The 21,282-nt window shown below is 38.3% G+C and overlaps 1 protein-coding gene and 1 pseudogene across 1 annotated transcript in view; one reads left to right on the top strand and one right to left on the bottom strand.

Annotated features, from left to right (window-relative positions):
• DDX24 (DEAD-box helicase 24) overlaps positions 1–21,282 on the top strand; it is a 42,336-nt gene that overhangs the window by 8,655 nt on the left and 12,399 nt on the right. The window contains exons 2-5 of the mRNA XM_074235477.1: positions 1,850–2,581; positions 9,608–9,991; positions 19,018–19,171; positions 20,353–20,868. Coding sequence (XP_074091578.1) covers positions 1,850–2,581; positions 9,608–9,991; positions 19,018–19,171; positions 20,353–20,868 — 1,786 coding nt within the window. The remainder of the gene's footprint in view (positions 1–1,849; positions 2,582–9,607; positions 9,992–19,017; positions 19,172–20,352; positions 20,869–21,282) is intronic.
• LOC141520496 (ribitol-5-phosphate transferase FKTN pseudogene) lies at positions 4,273–7,650 on the bottom strand (annotated as a pseudogene).

The following is a 21,282-nucleotide window of genomic DNA, read 5'->3' as shown; positions in this document are numbered from 1 at the left end:
TCAGACAATACTGATGACTGAGCTTATGCAGGTAGAGTTGACAGAGGACTTGTGATTGATGAGAACAACGAGAAAGAAGGATTTACACCTTAAAGAGGAGTCACTGAAAGAATAGAGTGAAAAGGGGGAACAAATTTAGGGAAAGAAAGTATTTTAGTTTAGGACATGTTGAATCTAAGGTCTTAGTGAAGTGTTATCCTCTAGACCAGGTCTGTTCAAAATGTGTATGTGACCTGCAATAGGATTTTATGCAGTCCCCTGTGAATTTACTAAATGCTTTATAGTAAATGAAGCCAAGCTACCACAGAGCTCTCACTAAAATGGCAAATCAAAATATCTTGTCTGTTGTTTCATTAAAATCTTTTAAAAGTAAGATTGGACAACTCTGCTTTAGACAGTTGAATTGGAGCTTGAGACAGTCTTTTGAGGCAGCTGGTGGCCTAGGGGATAGACCATCTGTGTTAAAATCTGGCCTCAGACACTCACAAGCTGTGTGACTCTTTGCAAGTCATTGAAATCTGTTTGCCTCAGTTTCTTCATCTTTAAAATGAACTGTAGGGTGGCTAGGTGGCACAGTGGATAGAGCATGGGCCCTGGAGTCAGGAGTACCTGGGTTCAAATGTGGCCTCAGACACTTAATAATTACCTAGCTGTGTGGCCTTGGGCAAGCCACTTAACCCCATTTGCCTTGCAAAAAACTAAAAAAAATGAACTGGAGAAGGAAGTGGCAAACCCCAAAACTTCAAAACAAAGCATCTGATATAACTGAAACAACTAAACAAGAAAATGTTAGCTATTGTTATTATTTGGACAGGTAATTATTTTTATATTTTTATAATTATTATTAGAACAGATATCAGGTGGGCAAGTCACTTAACCCCACTGCCTTGCAAAAACCTTAAAAAACAGATGTAAGGTTTGGGTTTTAACTGTATAGAGATAGTAGTTGAAACTTTAAGGACAGCTAATATGACCAAGGGAGAGAATGTAGAGGGAAAAAGAAAGAAAACAAGAATGAATTAGTAGATGGGGTAGTAGGATAATGAAAAACCAGCAAAGGAGATGAAAGGAATGATAAGATGTAGGAGCAGAGTCAGAGAATCTGAGTTAATAATTTTGACTCTTCAGCTTAATCTCCTGTGATCTTGGGCAAGTCATTTCATCTCTTTAAGGTCTAAATTTTTTCATCCATGAAAGAAGGGAGTCGAATAAGATGGTTTTAAATATCCCTATTCTAAACCCTGTGAACAAAGAGAAGAGACTGTGGTGTCAATAGTGCTACAGGGGAAGTGTCAAGCATAACCTTGGTTTCCTGTCTGTCCCCAATTCCTCCCCCCACCCCCAACTCAATTGTTTCTTGTTGAACAGAAATATTGTTTTAAGAACAACTTTGATTGAATAAGTAATTTTGACTATTATAAATACTCAAATTAACTACAAAGTTCATATGAAGGAAGATGCTATCTGCTTTCAGAGAAAGAACTGATAAATAGAAGTGTGCATAGAATGATTTTATACACACACAGATACATAATTATATTTAGTGATACTTATCTCTAGCATGGAGGGGGTGAAGAAAAAAATTTACATAATAACTATTATATATTTTAAAAGAATAGCAAGTTGTACTTAATGGATTTGAAGTTTCATGTGCTATCATTTTTTTAATTCTACTAGAATTCTATTCTTCTAAATTTTAAATTACTATATTCTATTATGCTTGTTTTGTTTCATAAATTAAGTAATAAAAACAATTTCCTCATGCTTGAGCCAGTTTTAGAAAGGGAAAAAAAATGCATTATTTGCTCTAACCTAACAGTTTGCCTCTGTTCTTTTTTTTTTTTAAAAGGAATCACAAAATTTAAGAAAGGAAGCCGTTTTCTGCCCTCTGCTAGATTTAGGAAAAAAGGAATAAAAGTTGTAGGAGCATGGAAACCTGTGACGATTGACCCACATGTGTTTGCTGATGGGCAGCTTGAGGACCTGGTGTGTTTTGAAGAGCTTCATGATTACGAATTGGTAGGTGCCTCAAAACTTTCATCAAAAGAAAAACCCAAAAAGAGAAAGTCTGCTGTTGTAGTGTCTGAGGGGGAGGTAGAAGAAGGAACAACTTCCCAGCCCAAAAAGAAGAGAAAAAAGAGCAGAGACCAGGGTACAGAGATAACTGTTAAGAAAGAGAAAGAAAACTCCTCATTTGCAGATGAAGACTTAATTTCCCAGGAAGTTGAACTCAAATATGCACCTGACACTGACCACAAAGATGGTTCCCAAAAAGGTTGGGCTATAGAAACCATAAGCCCTCTCAAAACCATTCAGAAAAAGAAGAAAAAAAAGACAGGAAAAAAAATACAACCATCTCCTCAGGCTGCTCCTTCAAAAGTTCCCCCTAAAATAAAGACTTGGACAACCAAGTTGGATGATCAGAAAGCTGATGTTTCAGCCTGGAAAGACCTTTTTGTTCCTGAGCCAGTCCTTCGGGCATTGAGCTCTCTGGGCTTTAGTGCTCCGACTCCTATTCAAGCTCTGGCCTTGGTCCCTGCCATCCGAGATAATCTGGATATACTTGGTGCTGCAGAAACAGGTGAACTCTTCCCTTATTCTTTTTTTTTCTTTTTTTTTTTTTGATTTTGCAAGGCAATGGGGTTAAGTGGCTTGCCCAAGGCCACACAGCTAGGTAATTATTAAGTGTCTGAGGCCAGATTTGAACTCAGGTACTCCTGACTCCAAGGCCAGTGCTCTATCCACTGTGCCACCTAGCCACCTCTCTTCTCTTATTCTTAGGCAGAAAAGGAGAATCTGGGATTTGACTCAGAAAACCTGGGTTTGAATTCTGGATTTTTAGATGATACATGATAGATTGTGGTATAAGCAAAAAGGTATCATAAGGTTGGATCTCTGATGTTCAGTCATTATATGTATAGGACAAGTGTTTTATCAATTTTTAACAAAGGGAAGAGAACGGAATCTGTAAACTATAGACTCATGAGCTTGATTTCAATTTCTGGTGAAATTCTAGAATGAATTATTTAAATACATGATAGGTAAAACATCTAGAAAGGGAAGCAGTAATTTCATCAGATGTGCCAAATCAATCTTTTTTGTTTAGTTTTTGCAAGGCAAATGGGGCCCCAGATCAATCTTAATAAATTTTATTGAACAGTTTACTAAATTGGTAGCTGAGGAGAATGCTCTAGATATAATTTACCTAGATTTTAGCTAGCTGTTTTTCCCCTACATCATTAGAATTTTTTTTTTAACCTGTCAGGCTGGGGAAAGATGGAAATGTCCAGTGGATAAATCTTTTTTGGAGTTGTTTTTGCTCAGTCATTTTATATCTATCTGACTTTTTGTGATCCCATTTAGAGTTTTCTTGGCAAAGATATTGGAATGGTTTGCCATTTCTTTCTCTAGCTCATCTTTTAGATGGGGAAGCTAAGGCAAACAGGATTAATGACTTGGCCAGGGTCACACAGCTAATAAATATCTGAGGCCAGATCTGAACTTAAGAAGGTGAATCTTTCTTACTCTAGGCCCAGCCCTCTATCTTATTGCACCACCTTGATGTCCTTTATTGAAGAATATCATTCATTTATCTCTCCTCATTTTTTGTCTTTATATAAAAAAAATCTACATTTGCTCTGAACTTAAACATTAAATAAAATAAGCATTTCTGTTCATGTAGTAGAACAGAAAAAAAGGATTGTATATGAAACTGTGGATCTTTAATTTGCTTTTCTTTTCTTGTTTTAAACATCATCCTCATACTTTATCTTTAAAGAGTATTACAAAAATTACAAAAATAATTCTCAACTCCTGTGACACTTTCTTTATAAATATTGCATGATCCAAGGGAAATCTTCGTCCTTTGACACTTTAAAAAAGATAAGACTATATTACACATGTACAATTAATGGGCAGTCCTACCTAGAAACAAGAAGTTGTGCTAATTGACTTCTTAAGGTTCTTTCTAGATTTTGTATCCTAAAATTCTGCCTCAAAAATGTGAGAAGTACATAGAGAAGAATAAGTGGTTTTGAGGAGTTAAATAAAAATAATTAACTTCATCCCACTGTCCAAAATAGGTCCTCAAAAACATCAAACTATCCATTTAGAAAGAATTACATTCTCAAAGTTAAGCCATACTTTCTCATAAAAACAAAATATCCAAAAAAGAATATTTGTGAATCAACCATTCTGCTGAGTTTTATTTTCTGTTTTTTCGTAAATCTCTATAATTTTATTTAATATTAAAAATAGAAACCTATTTTAATTTTAAAAGTTGTACTTTCTGAGTATTACTAAACTGAAAGTGCAAGCTTCTTTGAACCTACATTCAACAAACCTAGAGTGTGGCACTTCCTCTAGAAAGTGGTTAAGGTCCTTTGGAATCTCTGCATCTAGTCCACCAATAGAAACTTGTAGTAATTCTGGCCTGTCAAATGCTCCTGGATAATGACCATACTGTAACTTCAGAAAAGGCACAGACTTTCTGTCTGAGTGTCCTTTAAGTCGTAACTGTCCATGCCAGAGGTAGTTGCCACTTCTTTCATAGAAAATTATCAGGTGGATGGCATGAGTTGTTAATTTGAGGATATAGTGCAGGGGGATTTCAGTTTCAGAGAGGTAATCTATTCCATCTAGGCAGGGATCTTTGCTCTGAATCTTTAGGCACTGGAATCCCATTCTCTCAGCTATTTGAAACCAGTTTTCCTCATTTTTCAATAGGTGGTCCATTAGTACAAATGTAGTGAAGTCTTTTTTAGCCCAGAAGTACTTGCATTCTGAGATGCTTCCAAAAGAAGAGTTTTTAACCTGTTCAAAATCTCTATTAATCACTTCCAGAACCAAAGGATCAATAAGAAACACTGGCATATCTTGGTTTGATGCTAGCTTAAGAAATTTCTTAACTGCACACCATTGTGCATTATTGTGTCCAACTTTATTTCCTTTGGCTCCTGATAAGCCAGCTCCATTCTGCAGGGCACTCAGGAGAGGGGCAGCGGCTGCGGGCAGGGCCAGAGCCAGTGTTTTTCTTTTTAATATATAAAATTCAATCCATAGCTTTTAAAAATATTTTACTTTGGGGTGGCTAGGTGGCGCAGTAGATAGAGCACTGACCCTGGAGTCAGGAGTACCTGAGTTCAAATCCAGCCTCAGACACTTAATTACCTAGCTGTGTGGCTTTGGGCAAGCCACTTAACCCCATTTGCCTTGCAAAAATCTAAAAAAAAATCTTACTTTGCCTTCTTTCCCACTTCTTGTTGTTTTCCCCCCAATTACATGTTTAAACAATTTTTAACATTTTTTAAAGTTTTGAATACTATGTTCTATCCCTCTTCTCTCCCTATCCTGCCTCCTCTCTGAGATGGCAAGCAATCAGATGTAGGTTACACATGTGCAATCATGTAAAAACATTTCCTAATATATTAGTCATTTTATACAAGAAGATTGAAATAAAAGAAAAAGAATGACAGTGAAAAATTGCTTCTGTCTATATTCAAATAATATCAGTTTTCTCTGAAAAGTATCTTCATTATTAGACCTTTGGGATTGTTTTAAATCATTGTATTGTTGAGAGTAGTTGAGAGTAGAACTCATTCAGAGTTCTTCATCAAGCAATATTGTTGTTTCTATGTATAATAGTTTCCTGGTTCTTCTTAATATCACTTTGCATCAGTTCATATGTCTTTCCACCTACTTGTTTTGCAAGCTTTTGATAGTGTAATAATGCTTCTAGATAGATACAGAACCAGTTGAATGATTGAGCTTAGAATAGTCATTAATGACTCAATGTCAACATGCCAGGAGGTCTCTAATAGAGGAACCCAGGGATTTTTGTGTGTTCAACATTTTTATCAGTGGCTTAATTAAAGGTCCCTTCCAGTTCTACAATCTTATGATCCCGTGTCAGGGATCGCTGGTTTAAAAAAAAAAAGACAGGAAGAAAAACATATTGTCTTTGACATAACTACCCCTTTGTGACCAATGACAAATATATTAAAATTGGATTTAGACCTTCAGAAATGAGGAAAATGAGACTTTTAAGTTGTTGGCAAGGGGATAATAGTCAAAGACAGGTAAAATAGTTAAGTAAAAGGTTGCAGTATTGGACCACTTCAGCCTTGACAGATTTCACAAGACTACATCTACCAGAAGCAGGAGGTTGTATTGTAGTTTGAAGGTATTGAGTGACTTAAGTAACCAAAAGATCTGAATTTTTAATCATATCTTTGTACTTAATAATTATGCATTTGCTCAAGTCATGATTTCACTTTGAACTTTAGTTGTAAAATGAAGGAGTTAGATTCTGGGATCACTTAGGGTACTTTTTGGTCTTTTATTTTTTAAAGAAGTATATACAGTGGGAAGAACTGTCTAGTCCATCTTTTACTGAAATAGATACTTCCACGACTCTCATCCCTAATTCCCCGCCCCCCCCCCCCCCCCCCCCCCCCGTAAAAAGTGTCCCTAGACAACCAACCTTTGTTTGAAGACCTTCCTTCCTGAGAAAGCCTATTCCACTTTTGGATCTAATTTTTAAACTAGCTGTGATTCCATCTTATGATTATCTAGCCCACATTCCTCCTTGTCTGAGATTTTGTCAAAGGGTTTGCTGAAATATGAATTAGGTATTATTATATATGACAGAAGATTGCTAGGTGGTAGAGTAGATAAAGTTCGGGCCTGGAGTCAGGATGACTCTTTTTTTCTGAATCTTTATCTTACTATCTGTGAAACCCTGAACAGATTACTTAATCCTGTTGACCTTGATTCCCTCATCTGTAAAATGAGCTGGAGAAGGAAATGGCAAACCATTTCAGTATCTTTGCCAAGAAAACCTCAAATGGGGTCACAGAGATGGTCATGACCAAACACCTGAACAATATTATGTATGGTATTATTTTGATTTTCTAGTCTAGTAATCCTAAGGAAAAAAGGAAATGATTTTTGTTTGACATAACTTATTCTTGATGAAGCTACGTTCTCTCTTAGTGATTACCTCTTCCCTTTCTAAGTGCTTGTAAAATATCCTCTTAATAATATATTCTAAAATTTTACTAGTAATCAGAGTCAAACTCACCTTTTCAATATCTGACATCTGACTCCTTCACTTTAATTCTGGTCTCCATCACCTTTTCATATAGCTAGGTCCTGATTAGAACAAAAAAAAGTCTCCTAAAGTGGTTGTTTGCAATCAGATTTAAAGTTATAATTATGTAAAATTTGGGAATTGGTTGCAGTGCTTTTGAAATATATGCAAGGGGAATTGAAAGAATGCAATCTCTTCTTGGTTTTATTATTCTCACTAATTGGGACCTAACTATAGTTTAATAGCTTCCTAATTGGTCTCTCTGCCCCATGGCTCTCCTCATTTCAATCCATTTTCCACATAGCTATTCAAGTTATTTTTTTTTTAAAGTGAGACTCTGACCATGTTACTTACTTCCTCAGTTAGCTCTAGGGGTTCTATATTACCTCTAGAATAAATATAAGCTTCTCTGCTCTATATTTAATGCCTTTTATAACCTGCCCTCAGTCTATCTTTTTTGCTTTATTTTTTACTATTCCCTTGGTCTGGCCAAATTGTTATTCTTACTGTTCCTTATACAAGGTGACTTCATCTCCCATCTCTGCCTCTGTATTGGCCATCCTGCGTGGCTAGAGTAAACTCCTCCCTCATCTCGCCTCTTAGAATATCCTTCTTCTTTGAAAATTCAGCCCTAGTTCTACTTTTACATGGACCCTTCTCTGAGTTTGACAGTTGCCAATGTCCTCTATCTCCGAAATTGTTGTTCAGTTGTTTTTCAGTTGTCTGACTCTTTGTGACTCCATCTGTTATTACGCAAGAATACTGGGGTGGTTTGCCATTTTCTTCTTTGGCTCGTTTTACAGATGAGGAAACTGCAGCAAGCGAGGGTGTAGTGACTTGTTCAGGGTCACACAGCTAAGAAGTGTCTGAGGCCAGGCTGGAACTCAGGAAGATAATAATATCATTATAGGAGTTCTCTCTTAGTACATGGAATTCCTTATATCAGTATGTTAATATCAATATTTCTCTGCATCATACCTCTCCTCACTTACCACTCCCCTTTTAATCTTGTCCCATTATTGTTGTGAACCTAAGGATGCAATAATAGAGACACAACGAGGGGGCCAGATTGATTCCTGGACTTGAGTCAGATGACCAGGGTTTGAGCTTAGGCTCTGTTAACTTTCTAGCACAGGCTCTGTGTGTGTGTATGTGTGTGTGTGTGTGTGTGTGTGTGTGTGTGTGTGTGTGTCCGTCCGTGTCTCTGTTTCTTCATCTGTAAGGATGACACTAATATGATCTTCTGAGGAAAGAGTCTACAGAGAACACTAGCAGTTCCTTTAAATTATACTGTTCCTTTGTATAGAGTAAGTACTTAATGTTTGTTGAATTGAATCACCTTTTGTAAATTACAAAACCCTGAAAAGCAGAGTCGCATCATGATCATTATTATTGACAATAATAATGATAACACAAACATGGTGTTATTATTAATAATAATAATACCATATTTATATAGCATTTTTAGGTTTATCTCATTTGATCCTCACAATAATCCTGTTATCTTCATCTTACAGATGAGATAGGGCAGCTAGGTGGTACAGTGGATAGAGCACTGACCTTGGAGTCAGGAGAAAGAGTTAGAATCAAGTCTAAGATGCTTGATTCTTACTAGCTGTGTGACCTTGGGCAAGTCACTTCACCCTGATTGCCTCACACCCAGGGCCATCTCCAATCATCCTGATTCATATCTGGCCACTGGATCCTGATATCTCTGGTGGAAAAAGTGAAACTGGTGACTTAGCACAGCACCCCCTCACTCAAATCTAATTTATGTGCCTGTCATGGCATCACCTCCCTGGTGTTATGGTCTTCTTTGGAATGAAGGTCAAGTGAGGGAACTGAGGCAGACAAGTTAAGGGATCCAAGGTCATGCACACAGCTAGTAGGATCCAAGACCATATTTGAACTTGGTTCTTCCAGCATCTGTCTATCCTATCACATACCTATCCCTGGATATTTCACATGGAAAGAGTATTGTTTAGACTCCTTACTTAAATGTTTTTTTTTAGGTCTTTTTTTTTTTTGCAAGGCAAATGGGGTTAAGTGGCTTGCCCAAGGCCACACAGCTAAGCAATTATTAAGTGTCTGAGCCCGGATTTGAACCCAGGTACTCCTGACTCCAAGGCCAGTGCTTTATCCACTACGCCACCTAGCTGCCCCGTTACTTCAATGTTTTGTAAATTATAAAACATTACAGAAATGTAGTAATAATTCTTTATTTTTTGGACCAGCCTGGTTATTTTTTTTAGGTTTAGATATTTCCCACTGAGAAAACAGTAACTGATAATAAAACAGATTGTCTGAAGGCATTGAGAGGATGAATTATCTTATTCTGGGTCACATAGCCAGTATAGGTCCAATTTGAATCTAGGTTTTGGGGGTCTGGGGGCTAGTTATCCACTCCACATCATGACTTCTCAACTTGTCTCTAGGGCCATCTGTGGCTCAAAGCAAACAAAAAAAAAAATCCCAGTCCTGAACTGTTTTGTATTTTTCTCAATTCTTCCTTCCAAGGAAGCGGGAAGACCCTTGCCTTTGCCATCCCAATGATTCACTCAGTGTTGCGCTGGCAGGAGGAACATAGACAGAACAGCCAGGAGTCAGCCAGAAGTCATTCTGAGGATGGGGAGTCATTGGGGGAAGCAGATGATTCTTCTGATGACAGGAATGAATTGCCAAACCATCTGCTGATGGAAGGGAAAGAAGAGGAGGATGAAGACCCATCTCATGATCCAGGTGATGAAAAGGAGTTGGATGTCATAAAACTGGAGTTGGATGATGAAAAGCCTGCTGGTCACAGAAATTCAAGTAACCCTTTGCTTGGACTTGTTCTGACACCCACTCGGGAGCTGGCTGTCCAAGTCAAACACCATATTGATGCTGTAGCCAAGTTTACAGGTAAACTTCTCTTATAACTTTCCCCATGTGGCCTTGTGTTATGGTTACCTGGGCCCCCTACCTGGTCATCACTGACTTCATGGTAAATTAGCTAATTTTAAAAGTTTTATATTTTAAAGAGGAACATGTTGACATTTAGTTGTTGCCTTAATCTGAAGGTTACAATAGTTAAGTCATAAGAGGTATGATTTTTCCAGCTACAATAATTAGATTTTTTAAAAAATTACTGATAATAAAGCCATATACATACATACCTACATGTGTACTTACATGTAAGGATGTATGTATATATGTATTAAGTTCTCACAACAGCCTTATAAAGTAGTCGGGGGGGGGGCGGCTAGGTGGCGCAGTGGATAAAGCACTGGCTCTGGAGTCAGGAGTACCTGGGTTCAAATCCGGTCTCAGACGCTTAATAATTACCTAGCTGTATGGCCTTGGGCAAGCCACTTAACTCTATTTGCCTTGCAAAAACCTAAAAAAATAAAATAAAATAAAATAAATAAAGTAGTCAGGGAAATTATTCTCAATATACAGAGAAGAAAACAAGGAGCCAGTGGAGAGAAAACAACACATCTAGTAAGGGCTCCTGATCTTCAAATTGAAGTTCCTACTTTTGTGCCGTCTCAGCTTGATTTAACACCTAATTTAATTTATTTAAACAGGATGTGACACCCAGGGCCATCTCCAATCATCCTGATTCATATCTGGCCACTGGATCCTGATATCTCTGGTGGAAAAAGTGAAACTGGTGACTTAGCACAGCACCCCCTCACTCAAATCTAATTTATGTGCCTGTCATGGCATCACCTCCCTGGTGTTACGGTCTTCTTTGGAATGAGATGGTCCAGTAGAAAGAACTGATTGGGGTCAAAGATCTTAGATTCAAATTCCATTTCTTATGTTTATCTGAGCAAGAGAGCAGTTTATAAGTAGAGTGAGGATCTGCTAATAAAATGGGTCTTTTGATGGCCTCAGTGAGCCTAAGACCAAGAATTAGAGATGCAACTTCTTTTAAGAACAAAACAGAGCAGGTGAGTAAATAGTAAAGGTTGGTGGCATCATGGGAGTGATGAATTATGATTGATTATACCAAGGAAAATGACCTACACACATGTGGAACCAAGACCACCACACTCTGCTTTATGGATTTATGGGACCCAGCTATATCCTGAGGCTATTGATAGCTGACCAAGAATAGGAGAGTCACTGACTCCTGGGAGTGAGATAAGATCATCTTTAATTGGTCAAGGCTAAGCAAAGATGGAATAGGTCAGCTTGTATGTTCTCAAGGATAACATACAAATGCCATGGAATTTCTTAGGACATGAAATTATGAGAGATAACAAGTTTCTTTGACATAAGGGGATTTGCAGGTGGTGTTTAGATCCCTTTGAATTAGGGAACTCTAAACTCAGCTCAGAATTTTTCTTTTTTCTTTTTTTACTTTGTTTTTCTTTTTTTATTTGCACATTACTAAAATATTCTTGTTTAAGAGTAAACGTAATACTCCCTCCCCCATAAAAATATAAAATCTCATGAGAAATAAAGTAGAAGAAAGAGAAAAAGATGTGTTTCACTGTGTACTGATACCATCAGCTCTGTCTTGGGTGGATCACATTCTTTATCATAAGTCCTTCATAGAAGTTACTTCCATATTTTTTCCACAGTTGCTGTTGCTGATTTTAACTTCCATCCATTCCTCCTCACTACCATCTATTATATTTTCTTTCTCCTTTCACTCTGTCCTTCAAAAATGTACTGTGGGGCAGCTGAGTAGCAAAGCAGACAGAGCACCAGCCCTGGGGCCAGGGGGCCCCAAGCCCACATCCCACCCCAAAGACCCAACAACTACCTGGCCCCATGGTCCTGGACAGACCACCTAATCCCAGCACCATGCAAAAAGTAAAAAAAGAAAATGTGTTATATCTGACTATCCTCTCCCATGATCTATCCTCTTCTCTATCACTCACATCCCCCCCCTTCCCCTGTCCCCCTTCTCTCCTTTTTCTCTAGATGTCTATACCCTATTGAGTATGTATGCTGTGTCCTCTCTGAGCCATTTCTGATGAGAATGAAGGTTCCCTCATTCCCCCTTGCCTTCCCCCCCTTCCATATCATTGCAAAGGCTACATGAATATCTTTTATATGAAATATTTTAGCCTATCCACCTCTCCTTTCTCTTATTCCCAGTACATTTCCGTTTCACTCATTGACTCCATTTTTACAATATATCTTCAAATTCAGCTCTCTCTCTCTCTCCTGTGCTTCATCTATAAAAGTTCCTTCTATCTGCTTTATTAAATGAGAAGGTTCATATGAGTATTATCAGTATCATCTTTCCATGCAGCAATACATGCAGTTCATCATCATTAAGTCCCTCATAATTTACCCTTCTCATCTACTCTCTATGCTTCACTTGAGTCCTGTATTTGAAGGTCAAACTTTCTGTTCAGCTCTGGTCATTTTAACAGAAACATTTGAAATTCTCCTTTTTCCTTGAAAGTCCATCTTTTCCCCTGGAAGAGGATGTTCAGTTTTGCTAGGTAGTTGATTCTCGGTTGCATTCCAAGCTCCTTTGCCTTCAAATATTATATTCCAAGCCCTACGAGCCCTTAATGTAGTTGCTGCTAAGTCCTGTGTGATCCTGATTGCAGTTCCATGATATTTGAATTGTGTCCTTCTGGCTGCTTGTGATATTTTCTCTTGGAAGTTCTGGAACTTGGCTATAATATTCCATCTTGGCTCCACCCCCAGAATTTTTCTTTAATTAAAAATTACCAGTAGGAAAGCTGAACTGCATCTAGTTTGAGAGAAGTAGGCTGAACTTTTGAACTTGTGAGCATCTTCACTTAGAGACGAAAAGAGACTTGGGTTGATATATAAAATACAGAATAGAACTACAGAATAAACTCAATCACAGAATTGTTTAGTTTTCATGCTTACTAGCTATGTGATATTGGGCAAACTAGTTAACCTCACTAAGCCTCAGTTTCTCCATCTGTAAAATCAAGAGGTTGCACCAGATGGCCTTAGGTGACCAGGGTGGTAATTAACATTTAGAGTGCCTACTGTGGACCAGGTCCTATTATGAGTGTTATAAAGTTATTACTTCATTTGATCCATTAGCAACCCTGGAAAGAAGGTGATGGGATTATCCCCATTTTACAGATACTATAGGCAGAATACATTTTATAGATTCAGGAAACTGAGGCTGGCAAGGAGAAATAACTTACTCTGAGTTCCATAGTTAGTAAATATCTGAGACTGGATTTGAATTGAGGTCTTCCTGATTCCAGGCCTGGTACTCTTATTTATTAAAAGATTTAAAAGCACCATCCTAGGTGCTGGAGATCCAAGTACAACAAAACGAAACAATCAGTTTACATTGTCAGTTTACATTTTCATGTATGAGGAGATAAGTACATACGAAATTATATTCACCATACATATAAATTTAATTAAATAAAAATATATACAAAGTGGTTAAATGCAGTAGTAATTTGGGAGGGAGAGCTTTAGCAGATGAGGGGATGAAGAAAGGCTTCATGTTGATGACGGGATTTGAGCTGCATCTTATGTCAAGGTTTTCTATGAGGTAGAGGGATGGCGAGAGGACAAAGGCTTGGAGGTCGAAGCAGAGTGTATTGTGTGTAGAACACAGAGAGGGCCAGGTTGACTGGATTGCAGAATGGGAAATGTCCACCAAAACTAGATCTTGTTTGGTACCAGTTTGTGTAGGGCTTTAAAAATATATTAATTGAATTTATATCTTATCCTAAAGATGCTAGGGAACCACTGGAATTGATCCAGTGGGGGAGTCCCATGTTCAGACCTGCATGTCAGGAAAACTAGATGGATGAACCAATGGAGACTTTTTCACCATTCTATCCTCTTCTCAAGACAGTCTCCTGAAAGACATGAAAAAAAATATTAAACAATTCATTTCCCGGTGAGTTTTTATTTTTCTCTTGACACATGTGGCTCTTAGATTCTTGCCACTTGTATGCATTGTGTGGGTGTGAAGAGAGGGACAGTTGTCTCTTCCCTTTCTACTTCCTAGAATCCTACACATCCACCAAGTGGACAGTCCTTGGGTTGCTTTGGGGATCTTATTGGATCAAGCCCCATGTCAGTGTTAGGGGCTCTGCCGTCGGACTTCATGGTATTTAGCAGCTCCTAGACTTCCTGGCCACTCTGATCCAGGAAGACCTCACACTTCTTGTTCAGTGGAGGCATTTGGAAATTGGCATATTAAGTGTGGGGGACATAGTTTGCCTCATAATGAATCCAAGAGGAGACTCTGTTTTTGGAGAAATGGTGGTAAATAAAATTGGTTAAATAGCATTAGCCTTCTCTGTCTCTCTTCCTCCCTCCCTCTATCCTTTTCTTCCTTTTCTTGTTTTCTTCCTCCCTTTTTTTTGATTCTTCCCATCATTTTTCTCCCTGTTTCCCTTCTTACCCCACCCCTCTCTCTCCCCTTTTTTCCCTTTTCCTCTCTCTCTTCTTCCCCTTTTCCTCTCCTTCCTCCCTTCTCTTTGTCTTCTCCCTTTCTGTCTTCCCTTTCTCTTTTCCTTTCTCCTCCCTGCCCTCTTTTTCCTCTTTTCTCCTTTTTCTTGTTTTCTCTTTTTTCTCCCCCTCCTTTCCCCATTTTGTTTCTTGTTCACATCCCAGTATCCCTTAAAGTGAGTATTCTTTGATTTCTGTTCCTGGTCCTCCATTCTTTAAAAAGTGCTTTCAGTTCCTAAATAGTTCTATTAATGTTAGCTAATATTCTTATTTTTAAAATATTTTATTGAGCTTAAGAAATAAAACAAGCAATTCTATAACATAGAATAGAAAAAAAAGATTGCATATAATAGAGTAAATCTATTATGTACTACTTGCTAGTCCTTTTAAATATAATAATAATAATAAGAATAATAATAATAATAATGTTATCATGTGACTTTTCTTCTTTCCCCCCATGGTTACTATTTGGTGTGTGTGTGTGTGTGTGTGTGTGTGTGTGTGTGTGTGTGTAAAATCATTCTATACTTTTGTTTATCAGTTCTTTGGATGCATATACTGTCTTCTTTCGTAAGTCATTAATTTGATTATTATGTTAATTTGAATATTTTTAATAGGTCAGATTGACTTAGTTGCTCATAGAATTCCTGAAAACAGTATTGCTGTTACTAACATTGTCTTGGTTCTATTCATTTTGCTTTTCTTTATTTTGTGCAAGTTTACCCACGTGTCCTAAGATCATCAAGCTCTTTACTTTTAGCTTAATAGTATTCTGTCACAATCATCTATCACTTATTCAGTCATTCCTCATTTGATGGGCATCCCCACAGTTTCCAGTTCTTTGCCATCACAGAAAGAGCTGTTATAAATATTTTAGAAGATAGAGGTTTTTCCCCCCCTCTTTCTGTAATCATCTTGGGAGACAGACCTAGTAATGGTATTGCTTGGCCAAAGGATATAGGCATTGTAATGACTCTTTGGGCATAATTCCAGATTGCTTTCCAACATGATTGGATCAGTTCACAGTTTCACCAACAGTGAATTAGTGTCCCAATTTTTCCATATCTCTTCCAACATTTGTCACTTTCCCCTTCAGTCATTTTAGCCAAACTAATAGGTATAAAATGATGTCTCAGTATTAACTATTACTAATAAATGTTAGCTATACTCTCAGCACTTTCATTCACTTCTACAGCTTCATTTATTCCTTCTAAATCTGTATCTTTTGCCTCTGACCTTAGTTAGAATGTTGGAATGCAAGTTCCTTACTGGTAGGGATTGGTCCAGTCATTGTATTTGTATCTCTAGTGCCTTACCTATGGGAGACACTCAATAAATGCTTATTCATTGATTAATTGACTAACTTAAATTCCTGGAAGCTACCTTTAATCCCCTTGGTTGGTACCAACCCTTGGACCTTACCTCTCTCTGTGTTTTGTACCTCTCCATTATACTCATCCTGTAACATTGTGTACAGACATCAACTTTGTGTGTGCTGAAGCCCCTCATGAGAGAGGAAATTATGTCTTACTTGAACTCTGGGTCTTTCTTAGGATATAGCATAGTATTTTTACTTATGAGGCACTGGGTAGATACTAAATTGAATAATGTTATGAAAGATGTTCTGGAAGAGGGGAGAGTTGGAATTTTCTGCTGGTCTCTCCTTTGTCACTTATTATCTGTGTTATCTTGACCAATTTATATCTCTTTGGATATCCATTTTCTTATCTATAAGTAAAATTTCAATTGATGACCTACTGATTCTACTAAAAATTTTACTTTTATAGGCACCCAACATTCCTGTCAATCTGTACTTTTAGTTTTCTTTGAACAGGCCTTATATTTTCATGCCCTTCTACGTTTGCTCATGGCCCATGGCCTTCTCTCCCAGTCAAATAACCTGAAGAATCTTACTCCCCCGCCCCACATCCCCCTTGCCAACTGAGAGATGTGTGGTAGATAAGAGATAGTGAATGAACTGGATTCTGAACCATCTGAATGCCTAGATTCAAGTGACAATCACTGGTGGTTCTCTATTTGATAGGAAGGCAATCTCCAGAGGAGGACCCTAAAGATCTGGGTACATACTGTTTACCATTTATAGCAATTAATTGGATAAAGGCAAAGGTAGCATTCTCATAAAACATATAGATGACACAGAGCTAGGAAGGAGGATCAGTAACTGGGATTGACAGAGCTAGGATTCAAAAACAACTTGACAAACTGGAAATGGGAACATGTGACTAGATAACAGTTCATTTGAAAAATATCTGGAGATTTGCATGAATTCTTTTTTTTATAATTTTTTAAAAACGTAAATACTCTCAGCACTTTGAGAAAAAGTGAGAATTGAGAAAGAAAAGAAACGTGGAAAGGAAAAAAAATAACATTGCCATGTATACATCAGATCATAAGAGAGGATTCAATATAAAACTATAAATTTCCATTTCAAGAAAATACATATTATGGCTTTGCTTCCTTGTTGATTTTTTTTTTTGTTCTCTGCTATGCAGTTTTTACTTTTTTCCCCCTTCCTCCTTCCACCCTAAAGAAGGCTACAGTTAAGCATAGATAAGTGTGTGTGTGTGTGTATATGTGTACATATGCATGGATATCTATAAACATATACATATATATGGAAGACTGTATTATGCTTATTTTCACCTGCCATCACTTTCTCTGAAGAAGATAGCATCTTCCTTCACAGATCTAAATCTTTCCATTTTTTTAATCAATTGGCTCATCATTTCTTCCACCACAGCATCATTCCAACCCAATTACATCCTGTCTGAGAGATTATCTGAAAGTTTTCTCCAATTTTCTACATTCCTTCTCTTCTTTAGCATAGTGCTATATACATATTATATAGGTTACATAAGTTTCATTTATATAAGAAAATTTTAACTTAAAATAATCAAAATTATTCTTTTTAACACTTCAATTATAATCTCCTTTAATATATATATTATATAAAATTTATCTACTTTCTTTACATCTTTTTTCCTGGTTTTTTTTTGAATTTCCTGATCTTTTACTCTTTCAAATGAACTTTGTTATTATTTTTGTAACTCAATAAAATATTTTGGTTTTCATGAAATTCACTCAGGGTGTGATATGACTGCCAAGAAAACTAATGTGATCTTTGGCAAATCTTATACTAATTAGACTTTCTTGGCAGCAACATGGCCAGTTTCAGAGGAGGGTACCCAGAATATTGGAATGCCTAAAATCACTATCATACAAAAATTGTTTGAGGGACCTATTTAGTTTGGGGAAGAGAAGGCTCGGGGGGATACACCAACTGTTTTTAAATATTTGGGAAAGCTATCAAGTGGGAAAGAGATTAGATGCGTTTTTAGGGGGAAGGCAGGGAACATGTATATAGCATGCTAAGCACTTTTGGGGGCATGAGTGGGCAGGCATTCCAGGTGAAGTGACTTGCTCAAGGTCACACAACTAGTAAGTATTTGAGATCTCATTTGAACTCAGGTTCTTCTGACCCCAAACTATTTCTCTATTCATTGCACCACCTAGCTGCCCCTTTGTTAAGTACTTTTACAATTACTTCAGTTGATCCTCACAGCAACTCTTCACTATAGGTGCTGTTATTATTTTTATTTTACAGTTGGGGAAACTAAGGCATATAGGTTAAATGACTTGCTCAAGATCACACAGTCATTAAGCATCTGAGATTGAATTTCATCTCTGGAGGCTTGACACCCTCTCAATTATGCAAATGGATGCTTTAGCTTCCAAAGGAAAAAATTTGTAAAAAAAAAAGGGGGGGGGCTTAGTCATGTTTGATGTCAGGAAAAGCTTTCTAAAAATGAGAGTGTCACCAACCATCCAAAAGTGTCACCGACCATCTTATGAAGTAGTAGGTTCCCTGTCAGTGAAAGCCTAAAAGCAAAGGTTAGATGACCAACCACTTGCAGGGTCAGTTGTAGAGGGAGTTCTTTGTGTGACCACTAAAATAGATCACTCCTAATGCTGAAATTCAGTGATCCTTTTCTGTCTAGCCCTTATGTCATCTTTTCCATGCAGCCTTCTTGAGTTTCCTGACTTGAAAATGGTTTCACTGTGACCAGGGACAGACTCTTCTGTCTCTCTTTTCCTACCATTCTTAAAATATTGACACATTCTCAAAATCTTTAGCCTGGTGAGAATCCTTTTAAGCAGAGTCACAGGGTATTGCTGAGCTTTTTGTGGACTTGGAGCATTGCATCTTTTTGGTGTGTAGTGGATGTCCAGCTCAATAAGGATAATTAGGAAAGGGGACTGAATTTATGATTTTTATTGGCAGAAGTAACCCTTAAGTGAGGAGATTCCCTCTATCAAGGCAGGTTGGTACTTATTCAGGAATTTAAATATCTTATAGTTTTCTAGGACTCTGGGAGTGCCCTGCCCAGGGTTACTCAGTTAGTATGGGTCACTGGCTTTGAGGATAACTTACTGCCCCTCTCTTGCTGATTATCCTATGAAAAAAGAAATCCTATTATATTATGCTTGTGTTGTAGGCATCAAAACTGCTCTCTTGGTTGGTGGGATGGCTCCTCAGAAACAGCAAAGGATGTTGACTCGGCGACCAGAAATTGTGATTGCTACACCTGGACGTCTGTGGGAGTTAATTAAAGAGCAGCAGCATCACCTCTCAAATCTCAAACAACTCAGGTAAAAAGAGCCTTTGTAAACTCTTGCCTTCCTCCCCTCTATCCATCCTGTTCCTAATTAGGTGACCTGGTTATCCAGTTACCCTGGTTTTTCCCCAGCAATTTAGTAACATGGCCTGGATGGCAGGCCTCATTTTTGTCCCAGAGGGCTTCACTGAAGCTCCCCTGACATCAGTGTGTACAATGACTGCTACCCTCAGAATTTCAAGTTTAAAAAATAAATTGGTTCAAAGAGTCAATTCTAGGAATATAGTATAGGAGAGAGAGTAACTAAATTCATTTGAAAAAGACCTGGGGGTCCTAGTGGTCTGCAAACTCATCATGAGTTAGTAATATAATACAGCCAAAAATGCTTATGCCCTACTCTGGGCAGACTGTATTTGGAATATAATAAGTTAAGTTCTGAATGGTGGAGTGTCCAGAATAAGGAAGCCTGGAGGCAGTGCAGTTTGAAAACTGGTTGATGGAAATAAGGATATTTAGATTAGAGAAAAATTGGAATGGGGTGATGGTACCCAGCCAGGTATCTTTTGAAGTATTTGTGGCTAGATTTCAACTCAAGTCTGTCTGTCTCCAGACTGAGTAACACCTGGCTTCAAAGAGGCCAGTTTCAGGTAGATATAAGGTTTGTTGTTGTTAGGTTGTTTCAGTTGTGTCTAACTTTTCATGACCTCATTTGGAGTTTTCTTGGCAAAGAGACTTGAGTGATTTGCCATTTCCTTCTCTAGCTCATTTCACAGATGAAACTGAAGCAAACACGGCTAAGTGACTTGCCTAGAGTCACACATCTAGTGAGTGTCTGAGGCTGGATTTGAACTCAGGATCAGTCTTTCTGACTTCAGGCCCAGTACTCTGCCCATAAAGAGAAACTTTCTAATAGTTGAAGCTGCCCCCACAATGGGATAGGCTTCTTGAAGAGATAGAGAGCTCTTTTTCCCTGCAGATTGAAATCAAGAGTTTGGATCTGTAATGCATAACTCCCCTTTTGCTATGTGGGATGTCCTTTATAACCCTTAGGGGGTATGACAGAGGAGCTTCTTGCCTAGGTGACCTCTGAGATCCTCAGGCTGTGATTTGGAGCATCCAGGGCAGAGGTCAGAGCATTGTGGAGGCAGACTGTGTGAGGTGTCAACCTTCCAGGCCTTGGAGGTCCTGACTAACAAACCTGCTTTGCTTGGACAGGTGCCTTGTGATTGATGAGGCAGACAGGATGGTCGAAAGGGGCCACTTTGTAGAACTCTCACAGTTACTGGAGATGCTGAATGACAGCCAGTACAATCCACAAAGACAGACGTTTGTATTTTCTGCCACGTTGACTTTGGTCCACCAGGCACCTGCCAGAGTGTTTCAAAAGAAAAATGCCAAGAAGATCGACAAGACAGGCAAGCTGGACATGCTCATGCAGAAGGTTGGGATGAGGGGGAAACCCAAGGTGCTGGACTTAACGAGGAAGGAGGCCACTGTGGAAACCCTGACTGAGACCAAAATCCACTGTGACAAAGAAGACAAGGACTTCTACCTCTATTACTTTCTGCTTCAGTACCCAGGGAGAACCATGGTCTTTGCCAATAGCATCGACTGTATCAAACGACTCACTGCCCTCCTCTCCATTCTGGACCGAGATCCCCTACCTTTACATGCGAACATGCACCAGAAGCAGCGATTAAAAAACCTGGAGCGATTTGCTGAACGAGACAAGTAAGCCACTGCTGGAGTGAACCAGGAGAGCTTGAGGGAGGGAGTTGAAGCGCATTGGTCTGGGAGTGGTTGGGAGGTATCCCTTGGAGGTGTTATCTTCCTGCCCCTGATCCCCCTCATCTGCCCATTTGGGTAGTCTTTCAGTCCCTGCAGTCTTGCTGTATGATGATCAAATGCTTTTCAGTCTTACTGAGCTCTTACAGACCTGGGCCTGGTATCATTTTTGTGGCCCCTGGAATTGCATTGAGCCACATGGGCACTAGAATGTGTTTGTAATAGTGAAGATGCCCTTCAGATTCCTCAGCAGTAGCAAAGTTCAAATTGTGGGCAAGATGAGGAATGAGAAAGGACAGGAGAAACCTAAGGAAGTCAGCCCTTAGTTCCTAAGAAATGGCCTAGAATGCTAAAAAATTT

This window comes from Macrotis lagotis, chromosome 4 (assembly GCF_037893015.1).
Source record: "Macrotis lagotis isolate mMagLag1 chromosome 4, bilby.v1.9.chrom.fasta, whole genome shotgun sequence".
Classification (NCBI taxonomy): Eukaryota; Metazoa; Chordata; class Mammalia; order Peramelemorphia; family Peramelidae; genus Macrotis; species Macrotis lagotis.
This window is presented reverse-complemented; position numbering and strand designations above follow the sequence as displayed.